At 43.2% G+C, this 13,118-nt stretch overlaps 1 protein-coding gene across 1 annotated transcript in view; it reads left to right on the top strand.

The window, feature by feature from the left end:
• Window positions 1–13,118, top strand: part of TTC21B (tetratricopeptide repeat domain 21B) — a 489,309-nt gene that overhangs the window by 153,856 nt on the left and 322,335 nt on the right. Inside the window, exons 8-9 of the mRNA XM_069225262.1 lie at window positions 6,754–6,852; window positions 7,711–7,903. Of these exons, the coding sequence (XP_069081363.1) occupies window positions 6,754–6,852; window positions 7,711–7,903 (292 nt within the window). The remainder of the gene's footprint in view (window positions 1–6,753; window positions 6,853–7,710; window positions 7,904–13,118) is intronic.

Raw genomic sequence — 13,118 nt, 5'->3', positions numbered from 1 at the left:
CTCCACGTTTAAGCAGGCAAGCCCAGCGCTGACTAGGCCTCTGGCTAAGCTAAGAACGTATGGCATTACAAAACATAGATTATATCATTCATTTTTATATATTAATACAAAACTTTTAAACATTTCACATTATTTAGTACTGTTAACAAAGATGGTGACCACTCCCCGTGGGCACATTTTGCACATTTCACGTTATTTGCAATTACTATTAATCAACGTCCGAATTTCTCATTAGTCATCATATGCAACTCATTAGCATATTCTCATATTAGCATATCTGCTGCAACACCACATTTGCTTATTTCTCATAATTGATCGTCAATTGGAATAAATCCTGCCTCCTGCCATTAAATCTAACAATGGTGGACCCAGCATCCACATTAAACGTTATTCGGCTCCCCTGGCTGTCTTATACCTTCTGATATTTAGCCATTCAGATACTGATTTTTACAATGGCAACCTCACTGGCAGCCCCTTCCACTGTCTGTGGCAGGCCGTATATCCCTTATTAAAATTATTAAATTCCCTTGTTCCTCTACTATTTCACTAACCTTCCCCTCTACATTATGAAGCCCTTTTTCACCTATAACGAGGGACTAATGCGCTCACTGATCTGGCTCGAACCTAGACGCTGGGTGGCACTACAGAAGCTTTCCCTTCCCACAGACAAAGGGGGAATGGCTGTCCCCAATATTGAACACTATTACTTGGCGGCTCAGGTCCAGTGGATTTCTCTTTGACTAGCAGGTCTACACACGGACCCAGATACCTTGGCCTTCACTCCAGGAGGTCGCGTACCGTTGTTACAGGTGTTGCCTATTTATCACCAAACATGTTTATCCATATGCGCCAGCAATCCCACTGCTAGGTACACCGCTTGGGGAACTGATTACATCACCATCTGAACTGACACTTGGCATACCGATAAGCTACATTCACTCGGAGTCCCGTACCAGGACAGCATCCTTTCTCCACTGAAGCCTCTGATCAACGATTGGGAGACTAACCCCAGGCCAGTTTCTTCTTCATAATTCACTACTACATGCACAGGGAAGCAATTGAGGTGACATGCACCAAGAAAATCCCAAGCATCTCACCATGCAATATATCCATGTCCTAGTGCCAGGTACACCCGTCACTCACTGGTTCGGCAACTCGCTACAAACATACGCATCCCTATAACTTCTCTACTTCTGCCGCCGCTGGGAAGCAGACCTGTGTTGCCCGTGCCCAGACAAGGAGTGGGGCATAATCCTAGAGAACCCTATCCACATCCAGCAATGCACGTTTCCACCTCATATATCATTACATTCTTCATAGAGCTTACCTCCCACCGAACAAGATAGATACGCTTTTTCAACATACAGACGCCACTTGCCCCCCAGTGCTGCCGTACTGATGCTGGCATACTAAACATGCTATGGGGCTTGCCCTGCCTTACACCCCTTTTGCTATGTAATCACGTCCCATCTGGCACAATGTATGGAGGGCCCAGCGTTACACACCTGGTAGATAGGCAGATTAGGATTACATAAATGAGATAAGAAACAGAGGGCCTCCGAGTGATTTATTGACCTGGGTCATCTGTTAGCAAAACTCCTCATTACACGTAAATGGAAGTCACCCACCCCACCCACAGTCGAGGCACAAGAATGCTCAATGACCACATGAGCCCAGGCAGAAAGCATTGCCTTACACAGGTAAGATACATTGGTGCTACCTAAATACCCCTTAACCAGTGATTGGGACACTATGTTAGTTGCTGTGCTACCTGAACACTCATAGTGACTCTTACACCTACATTCCACAAGCTACGGCCACTACACTGTCTCCTACATTGACCTTCCGCCTCATTCCTCACTTGCAAAGTCAAAACGTTCCTAAGTATTTTTATTCCAGTTGTAATGTTTCGATATAGGTGCTTTACAATAGTACATCATTTACATGGGCTGGGTGCAGCACAGTTAGTAGTTTGCAGTTTATATGTTTATACAGGGAGTGCAGAATTATTAGGCAAGTTGTATTTTTGAGGATTAATTTTATTATTGAACAACAACCATGTTCTCAATGAACCCAAAAAACTAATTATCAAAGCTGAATATTTTTGTAAATAGTTTTTAGTTTGTTTTTAGTTTTAGCTATGTTAGGGGGATATCTGTGTGTGCAGGTGACTATTACTGTGCATAATTATTAGGCAACTTAACAAAAAAAAAATATATACCCATTTCAATTATTTATTATTACCAGTGAAACCAATATAACATCTCAACATTCACAAATATACATTTCTGACATACAAAAACAAATCAGTGACCAATATAGCCACCTTTCTTTGCAAGGACACTCAAAAGCCTGCCATCCATAGATTCTGTCAGTGTTTTGATCTGTTCACCATCAACATTGCGTGCAGCAGCAACAACAGCCTCCCAGACACTGTTCAGAGAGGTGTACTGTTTTCCCTCCTTGTAAATCTCACATTTGATGATGGACCACAGGTTCACAATGGGGTTCAGATCAGGTGAACAAGGAGGCCATGTCATTAGATTTCCTTCTTTTATACCCTTTCTTGCCAGCCACGCTGTGGAGTACTTGGACGCGTGTGATGGAGCATTGTCCTGCATGAAAATCATGTTTTTCTTGAAGGATGCAGACTTCTTCCTGTACCACTGCTTGAAGAAGGTGTCTTCCAGGAACTGGCAGTAGGACTGGGAGTTGAGCTTGACTCCATCCTCAACCCGAAAAGGCCCCACAAGCTCATCTTTGATGATACCAGCCCAAACCAGTACTCCACCTCCACCTTGCTGGCGTCTGAGTCGGACTGGAGCTCTCTGCCCTTTACCAATCCAGCCACGGGCCCATCCATCTGGCCCATCAAGACTCACTCTCATTTCATCAGTCCATAAAACCTTAGAAAAATCAGTCTTGAGATATTTCTTGGCCCAGTCTTGACGTTTCAGCTTGTGTGTCTTGTTCAGTGGTGGTCGTCTTTCAGCCTTTCTTACCTTGGCCATGTCTCTGAGTATTGCACACCTTGTGCTTTTGGGCACTCCAGTGATGTTGCAGCTCTGAAATATGGCCAAACTGGTGGCAAGTGGCATCGTGGCAGCTGCACGCTTGACTTTTCTCAGTTCATGGGCAGTTATTTTGCGCCTTGGTTTTTCCACACGCTTCTTGCGACCCTGTTGACTATTTTGAATGAAACGCTTGATTGTTCCATGATCACGCTTCAGAAGCTTTGCAATTTTAAGAGTGCTGCATCCCTCTGCAAGATATCTCACTATTTTTGACTTTTCGGAGCCTGTCAAGTCCTTCTTTTGACCCATTTTGCCAAAGGAAAGGAAGTTGCCTAATAATTATGCACACCTGATATAGGGTGTTGATGTCATTAGACCACACCCCTTCTCATTACAGAGATGCACATCACCTAATATGCTTAATTGGTAGTAGGCTTTCGAGCCTATACAGCTTGGAGTAAGACAACATGCATAAAGAGGATGATGTGGTCAAAATACTCATTTGCCTAATAATTCTGCACTCCCTGTAGTCTTGAGGTTTTGACAGCAAGCTGTTTTGCCCAACTCTGTATTGCTGATCAATCCTAATACTGTATTCTGTGATATTGCTGTATAATTGCCATATATCATAACATTTTATGCGTCCCCACATCTTATGTCAACCATTATCCTTAAGCGCCGCTCTCTGACTCCTCTCTGCTGTCTGCACCGGAACACTGCAACTGCGAACTGCAACACAGGCCAGCTACTGCTGCAGCGCCTCTGAATTCCCAACACAGCATGAGTCCCGAGTGCTGTGTCACTGATGTCCGTGACACCCGACTCCGCCGTAGCATCTGTGGCCATGTGGTGTGATTGCGACACCCCGAAATCGACACCTCATGTCTTTACCTGCTGGATTCATCGAACCTGCCTTATCGTAAGGAACCAATGCCTTACCGCCAACACTGCATCAGCTTCTCTGCAACCATAAGGATCAGACATCTCACCTCTCCAGTGGAAGTAAGGAACTGACACCTCACCTCCCCGACTCTGTGCATCTTGTTTGTTTCCTCATTGTTTTCCAAGTTATTGTAATCGGGGTCTACTCAACTCTGGCCAGCCACACTACCTCGCAGGTGGTGCCGAACTGTTGGAAGCGACTCCGTCAAGCCGTTTTGACAGCCCCAGTTGGAGCTATTGTGTTTCTAAGTGCTATACTACATTTAAACTTTGGAAATTCATATCTGTACTTGTGTGTGTTGGATTTTTGTCATTTTAGGCTTGTCTTACTCTGATAAATATTGGCTATTTTTCTAAACTGGAGTGGAATACATTTGTGGTATTTTCACTGTGTGTGTGTGTGTGTGTGTGTGTGTGTGTGTGTGTGTGTGTGTGTGTGTGTGTACAAATACTTTATACATTGCCTCTGAGAACCCTGAATGCTCGGGCCAAGCTACTTAGGGGGTGAGCAGGGGTTATCTTAACTGTGTGGCTCCCTTACCTTAACTACAGTGTCCCTACTTGGACAGGATGGAAACTACTGCCAACTAGAGACCCTATTTCTAACACACGTCAATTATTGTATGTTCTTTTTTTAATTTTAAAAACAATTCACCAAAATATGCATTATCATATATACAGGGTTTCTGTAAAAAGCGTAATATCACTGCTGTCTATTGACACAAACCTAGGTACTCTAGGACCAAATAAGTGGGATCCTGAAGGCATGAATTCATGACTTACTGTAAATGAACAGCTGTTTGAAAGGTTTTGCCACAACGTTTATATTTCTTATCATCATTGATGATCCAGGTTGTATTGTACCTGCATAAATGATCAGCAGTCCTCAGTATCCATCAATTCCATCACAAGATGTTGTTGTAGCACACTAGTCTCAAAACATTTCACCAAGATCTTTCTAAAGGCTTTGGGATCAAGACTCTTAAAAAATATAGTTGATTCAAAACTGCAGAGCTTCCATTAACACTTTTTTTAAATGATGCGTTTTGCATTCTGAGGACTACAGCCAAATTGCCCAATTTCAGCTTCCCTAATGAAGCATTATAGTATGTTGCAAGGATTTATATTGCGCATGGCTGGCCCAGAAGAGGTTTCCCAGAGCGCCTGAAATGAAGTGAATAAAGAGAAATTGCATCTACATCATTGTGACTCTCAAGGCAGTGTATCAATGAATTTTGATTGCTTTAGAGGCCACAGACCATTGAAGAGCTTTTGAGTGCCCAGGTGGCCATTGGGCAAGCAAAGTTGTACATCCAAAACAGATTTGATTGTTTGTGTAAGAGCCACTGACGTGATGAGAAAGAGGCTGCAGTCCCCAGAGGCCAATCAGTACTCAACTCATTGTCAGTTTAACATGCATCACTCCTTGTAGTTGTGTAACCCTTCGACCTTGGAGGAGCAGAAGTTGCGATGCCAGCAGATTACACAGTTCAGACCATCACGGAGGCCACTTGTCTATTGACTGTTGTCAGAAAGAAATCAAATGCAAACCCATCCTCCTTAATATCTATCAGCTACGGCATGCTGTATTCCTTACTGTGCACAGAGGCCCTCATTACGATTGTGGCGGTCTTAAGACCACTACACTTGCGGTGGTGGTCAGACCGCCACCAACGAGGCAGTCTGACCTCCACATTACAACCGTGGTGAAAACGCCACAGTTGGACTGCCGGCACCGCACCTTTTAGGCTGGCAGATGGCCTGGCAGTGCCGGCGATCTTAATCCACCAGGGCAGCGCTGCTAGCAACGCTACCCCGGGGATTACGACCCCCATGTCCGCCAGCTTTTGCATGGCAGTTCCACCACCATGCAGAAACTGATGGAGACAGGGTGCCGGGGACTCCTGCACTTGGCATGCGCATTGCAGGGGCCCCCATGGACAGCCCCATCATGCTTTTCACTGCCTGAATTGCAAGCAGTGAAATACAATATTATGAGCTGACGTCAATGTTGTGGTGAGTTTCCTGGTGGGCCAGCGGGCGGAAAACCGGAGTGGCGGTCTTCCGGCCCAAGCTCATAATGAGGCCCAGATTGTTTCTTGGTGCTAATGCTCAGTTTGAACCAGCGCTCATTTTTGGGAATTTCCCCTTACCTTTCGAGATCAGACTTTGATCCAGAGAAAACGAGAGAGAGAGACACACACAGAAAAGAAGCAAAGAAGAATGTGGTAAAAGATGGAAAGCAGTGACAAAGGGAGAAAAAAGAGATTGAAAAACCTGCGCATTTGAGATAAAGGGGCAGGGTGTGTGTGGGTGGGGAAGGATAAAAGAGACATTAGGTGGAATCAAGACTAGACCACCTTGGCATTTGACAGCACCGCAGCAGGATTCTGAGGAAAAGTTTGGGCCTCAGCACTTAGTATTTTACAAACTAAGCACTGTTTGGTGCAGATTAATATACTGGGTGGATTTAACAGTACACTAAGCTCTTGTTCTCATACTTATATAATATATATATTGCAATGTCAAATAAGAATTCTTAGTATAAAACATTTAATAAAATTAACATGTTTTCATTGAAAAAGCTATTATTTCGGTTCATGTTAAAATTTTGAATATAGAAATGATACATCTGCTATATTTGTTTGCTTACAATCCACATACCGCAAAACAAATTGTTGGAATTCAGTAAGAGTGCCCGTTTCCTTGGAAGTGCATAATTTTTTCTGTATACGTCATTGTCTTTTCTTATTATGCATTTAAAAAATACTTCAAATAATCTTTCATTGATTTCCAGGCAACAACGAAGCTGTCTGATTTAATTAGTGCTCTGGAACGATTTGAACCATGCAATCCTCAACTTTGGTATAAAATGTCTTTAGCTTTTAGCAGAACGGTAAGTGATAGTTTTTGAAATGTAACTTGTTTGAAACTGTGTTTTACTATTACGTATGTACTGTTTCATTAACTCTCTCCAGTCTTTCTAACGTTTCCACCTGAATAACAAAGTTTAACCTTCACACTGTAATGCTGGGAAGCCACACTAAGGCCAGGTTGGGGTGGGCAACATAGACGATGGGAGGGTCGGATGGGAGAGGAAGAAGCAACACCGAAAAGGGGGGAGTGATGGGGGAAAGAAGGAGCACCGACACTGGTTGGAGGGGGGAAAAAGCAACGCAAAATGAATAAAAATAGGCCCTTAGTGAATATGCGCTAACATATCCTAAACTAAGACTTTCTAATCAATGTCGCTATCCTTGTATGGTTAAGATATCTTAAATAGCAAAAACCGTCCGCATTGCAAATATTAGCTATTCGTATGCAACCTTTAGTCAAGAGATATATAAAGATTATCAGCACCACAAAGGTGCCTTGTTGTCTGAGGCGATCGACAGCTTCTCAAGCAAAAGGATCACTTTTGCAGATCTGAGATTGTATTTGGTGCTTTTCTTGCTCGCTGTTGGTGGCACCGTGAGGCAGCTTGACTTACCTGTACCTGGCACAACTTCTGGAACAATTTACATAAGATACAACACTCATGAAATTGAGACCTACTCTTTGTTTCGTCTCATTTTTCATTGACTTTGAAGCAGAAAATAAGGTATTGCCTTCGAATTTGCTCTGTATGAAATTGATTATGCAGATTTACTATCTTGTAGATTTTGTTTGTTTGATTGCTCCTGGTAGATGGATGACCTGAAAACATTGAAATATGAATGACCTGAATTTACTTTTTTAAATTATTTTTTTAAAGTGTGAAAGGAATCCGCTCATTCTTCAACAAACGCAGATATTGGTAGAGAAAGCCTTTAATTTGGCGTCACAAGATGCTGATATAGCCACGGAGCTTGGTTACCAGATGATTTTACAAGGAAAAGTAAAAGAGGCGTTAAAATGCTACAAGACTGCTATGACGCTTGATGAAACCAGTGTTTCCGCACTTACAGGTAGGTGATTTATTGTTTATTTTCAAAGTCTTTATATTTTAGAAAAGACATGATTCGCAAAGTTTTATTGTTATAACTTTGCACATCAACAAGGTATGTCTTAGATGAATTTATTATTAAGTGTCGCAAAATCTATTGTATTTATCATATGGCCTCTATGAGTAGCGCAGGGTTATGCAGTTATCGTTTGTCGCTGTACTTCAGCCTGAATTTAATACCAAAATGAGTGAGGCACAAGACAATTATGCATTTGAGGGGCGGACAAACATCTTATTAGCAAAGCAGTTACATACCACTTGATACCGCGTTCTAGAAATGTTTGTACAGCTGTCTACTGTTTCGTAGCCAAAAGAGTGACAGTATTACAGCTGGTTAACCTTAAAAGAGAGTATGCCTAAAAACATGGCCTGAAATGGCTCAATGCATGCAAAGCTCATTCTCTATAAAATCCTGGAGAAAAATCGGAGATAAGCTGTGCGATTAATATTACAATTATCCAAACAAATTGACTAAATTCCAAAGGTCCTACAGGCACAATGTTTTTTGAATATCCTCTTCATAACAAACATTTAGTATTGCATTTTGCAGTACATTGGGCAGAAATGTGTTTGCAGTTCATTCAGGCAATCGGGCTATGCAATTTGTAATTCTCTCCTACCATTTTTCAAAAGATTTAAAGCACAGTCTTTCCCTTTTAGCTTCTACTTTCTTTTATTTTTCCAGTCTGTCTCACAAGTAGATCCTTAGTTTTATAATATGATTGTTGATCTAAAGTGAAGGCGCCAAGTGAGAGAGGGAAAAGGACATTCGCACAAAACCATAGAAATTCAGCTTTTATTCTTATGGTTATCTCATTTAACTATATGTTGCGCCCCCGCCATACACAGTTGTCCTCTCAATTTTTTTTTACTGCAAATGCTACAGTGATCTTACCAATGATGTCATTAGTGATGTAAAACTTGGTATAATTAGCTGTGCATGGCGAGGGCGCAAGTTATATGGGCCAGGTCTTGGGGGGGCATGTGGGAATATTAAAAAAGGAGCAAGGTGCATAGGATCCTCCTCCTAGGGCACTTCTGAGCCCCGGGGACCACCAACTCCCCAGGGCAATATACTTTATGAATAAAAAGGGGGTTCTGCGGCCCCCCCGGACCCCAGGGACCACCACCCCCTGGTGCAACATACATTTTATAGGGGGTGGGGATTCCGGGGCAACACCTGGAAAAACAATACTGTGACTGCCACCCCCTTGGGGCTACAAATACATTTAAGAAGGGGCCACCACACTCCCGGGCCAAGTTGAAAAGGAGAGGGGCCACGTGGCCCCAATGTGGAGCCATGTAGCGCCCTTGAGACTGCCACCACCACCCCTCCGCAGAGCTGGCCCCTCCTACTTCCTGAGGTGCCCACTCTCGGGAGGTAGCCGTTTGCTTTTGCTTGGTGCGAGCTGACAGCTCCTGCCAAGCAAAAGCAACTATAACTCCACTTTCAGCAAGCGGGAGCTTTTAAACTGCTCCCGCTTTCTGAAAGTGGAGTTTTAATCTCTTTCCCTGCCCACTAACATGCAGGCAGGGAAGGAGATTAAATTACTGCTCTTGCACACAGGGAGGTGCTATTTGCAGCAGCTTCCTGCGTGTGGGAGCATTGCCGGCTCCAGCAGGAGACAGGAGCTGGTGGGACCGTGTAGATCTCGAGGCTCCTTCTGCAGTCCCCATAAGTCTCAACTGTGTTCCCTGTGCGTGCCAGGGCACCCATGGAGGATTGGATGCCCTAGGCCGAAATTGGATTTGGTCTATAGAGGGGGCCCATTTGGGACTTTATTTTTATTTTTTATTTTTACAATATTTATTTGTCCCCCAGGGAGGTGGTGGTCCTAGGGGACAGGGGGTCCACACGGTCCCTGCATTTTCTTTACTAATATAGCCCCGGAGGAGGTGGTGCCTGGTGCCCGTGGGTCGGTCCATGGTGCCCCCCCCCCCCCCCCCCCCCCCCCACACACACACTTTATTTTATTGTTGTAGCCATGAAGATGTGGTGGTTCCCGGGTTGTGGTCTGCGTGGACCATCGGTTATATTAAAATATTGTAGCCCCGGGGAGGTGGTGGTCCCCGCAGCCCCCTCATATTTTTAAAATATAGCCAGGCCTTTGAGCCTACACACGCCGGGCATGGCCAAAGACCATGAGTAGCCCAGGGTTAGGTGTTTATAGGGGGTTGGTACTGGCCAGGCCCTGCGGCTCATTGGTTTAATATATAGTAATTAAACTTACTTTACGTTACAGAGATGCTATAGTTAGATTCTGAATTTACTCGCAAAAAAAAACATGGAAATTCAGCAGTTATAGTTTTGGTTAGCTCAAACCCCGTTCCCTAAGGTAACTATAACTCTCGCCCGTGCCATGCACTGCTAATTACCCCACATATTACATCACTCATGACATCTTTTATAGCATCTTTGATAAGATAAATATAATTTTTGCAGTAAAATTGAAGATAAAACTGCATGGTGGGGTCAGAGATATAGTCACCTTAAGGCAAGAGTTATAGTTACTTTAGTTAACCATAACTATAACTGCTGTATTTATTTGGTTTTCTGTGAGCAAATTCAGAATCTAACAATAATACCCCTGTAACCTTTGCTTTTTTAAGTGAGTGTATATATGTGTGTGTGTGTGTGTGTGTGTGTGTGTGTGTGTGTGTATATGTGTGTGTATATATATATATATATATATATATATATATAAAAACGAGTGGCTGTTGCCACTGGGTAGTTATAGTTGGGACTTAGTTTCATAGGAAAAGCATGTTTTGACTTAGGTTGGGAGACGTTTTTTTGAACCTTCATGAAATATTCACCAAAATATTGTTGCTCACTTCAGCTGCTGTTTGGAAAGTTTTTGGGTAATCCTTCCAGCCAGGGCTGAGAAAAAAGGGGGATCCCAAAATGTGTTTTCTTCATAGGGTTTACTACAGCATGAACCGCTGGACAGAATTACACCTAATTTGGCAGAACGGTAACTCTTGGTCCAGAAAGCACCCTTTTTGTTTTTTTGGTGTAAATCAGTTTAGTAGTTTGTGAGATATTAAACAAAACCAAATTTGTATATGCAAGTACACAGATCCTCCGAGGATCCGACAGTCCCTGTGCTGAAATCTGATTGTCTGGCAACAATTCAGCCAGGAAGTGTTGGCACCAATCTAGGGTCTCTGCTTCAGCAAGTTCCCAAAAAAACATAAAGGAAAGAAAAGCGGGGTAGGATATTTGACAGCTACCACCAAGCAAAAGCAAATACTCTGGTTCCAGCGGGTGGCAGCTGTCAAAGTGCTCCCTCCTGCTGGAAGGAGAGGGGGGTTCATTTATTTTCCCTGCCTCCAGACATCAGCCCATGAATTTGTGGCTGGGCCCCAGGGGATGGGGTCCACAGGCCTGTTTTGACCATGATGGTAATTTCACACTTACAAATGTAAACATAGCAGGTGCCCCGTCGAAGCGCCACTTCTATAAAGGACACATGATCCTAACTCCTGGGCTTGGCAAAGCAAGTGTATGTTCCCAGCGATTCCATATTAAAAAACGATCTGAAACCCTTTGTGGAGGAGAACGTATTGTTGATCTATTTGAGCGCAATCTGTATGTGACTCTGACGGGTGATTTCTTTCTTGTCTTCCCCTGGTGAGAGCAGAGACCATGGTTCTGCCTTTAAATTGCTATGACTTTTTCAAATGTGCAAATCACGTAGATGCTTTCCTGTATTGCCCTGCCCACCTTAGTATCTAGGATATAAGGACGATGGCGATCGTAACAAGTGGCCTCTCTGACTATTTTGGTGAGGAGTTCTTGATGCCAAGGAATATAAGGACATCTCCACCAAAAAAGCACTTATTTCATATAGTGAAGCAGAAGGACCCTGGTTTGGTGGAGATTTACCTGTTTTTAGTCTTGTTGTCTCCTCTATAGGAGGATTCATGTTATCACATATTTCTGGATAAAAACACAACAGGAACAATCATTGCCAAAACGCACAGAAGGTCACTGGTGAAATTTCCTTGTGCTCCATTATGGAGCTGTAGTGTAGAATCTGTAAAGGACATTTACCCAAGGAGGCAGAGAAACTCCCATTGGGTAGACATTTTGTGCAAAACTGTGGACTCTTGTTGGATAAAAGAGCAGGTGAGGTTCCTTTGTATTAGAGTCCCTCACACAGCTACTGACACACACCCACCCACACCCACACCCACCCACAAACTCACACACACTCACAGACACACTCAGGCACTCATGCACCCAATCACAGATCCACTCAGAAGCTCATTTACTCACAGACTCACTCAGGAACCCACTCACAGACCCAACAAGAGACTCATGCACTTATTCTTAGAAGCATTCAGAGACTCATGTACCCACTCACAGACCTATTGAGGCACTCCCACACCAACTCACAGACCCACTGAGAGACTCCCGTGTCCACTCACAGACCCACTCAGTCATTCACACACCCACTCACATTCACACACCCACATTCACACACCCACTCACACATTCATGCACCCACTCACTGGCCCACTCAGACACTCACGCACCGGCACACAGACCAAATCAGACACTCTCACACCCACTCACAGACTTACTGAGACACTTCTGCACTCACTCACACACTCGCTGTCAAAATTTAGTGGTTACCGTTAGGAAATACAATGCAAAAAAACCTTAGAAATTAAATTTAAAAAAAGGTTACAGGTATATTATACTTAGGAAATAGAATGAAATAAACCTTAGAAATTCACTGAAAACCCCCAAAGGTTATTGAGACATTATAGTTAGAAAATAGAATTTAAAAAAACCAAAACAAAGAAATTCACGTAACATCCAAAGGTTACAGGGACGTTATAGTTATGGTCACATTTTAAATGTATAAAACCATAGCAATTCACCTATTATAGTTAGTTATCTCAAGTGACTGTAACTCGTGCCCTAAGGTAACTATAACTCACGCCCTCTCCATGCACTGCTAATTACTTCGCATATTACAACGCTCATGACATCTTTGACAACATCATAGATAATATCAATGTAATATTTGCAATAAAGCTATTGAGAAAACTATGCATATATATATATGTTCGATGGCATGTGTAGCTGCAGATACACATGCTGTGCACAGTCCGCCATCTGGTGTTGGGCTCGGAGTGTTACAAGTTGTTTTTCTTCGAAGAAG

This window comes from Pleurodeles waltl, chromosome 3_1 (genome assembly GCF_031143425.1).
Source record: "Pleurodeles waltl isolate 20211129_DDA chromosome 3_1, aPleWal1.hap1.20221129, whole genome shotgun sequence".
Lineage (NCBI taxonomy): Eukaryota > Metazoa > Chordata > Amphibia > Caudata > Salamandridae > Pleurodeles > Pleurodeles waltl.
The sequence above is the reverse complement of the archived record's forward strand: the minus strand, read 5'-3'. Positions and strand labels throughout refer to the sequence as shown.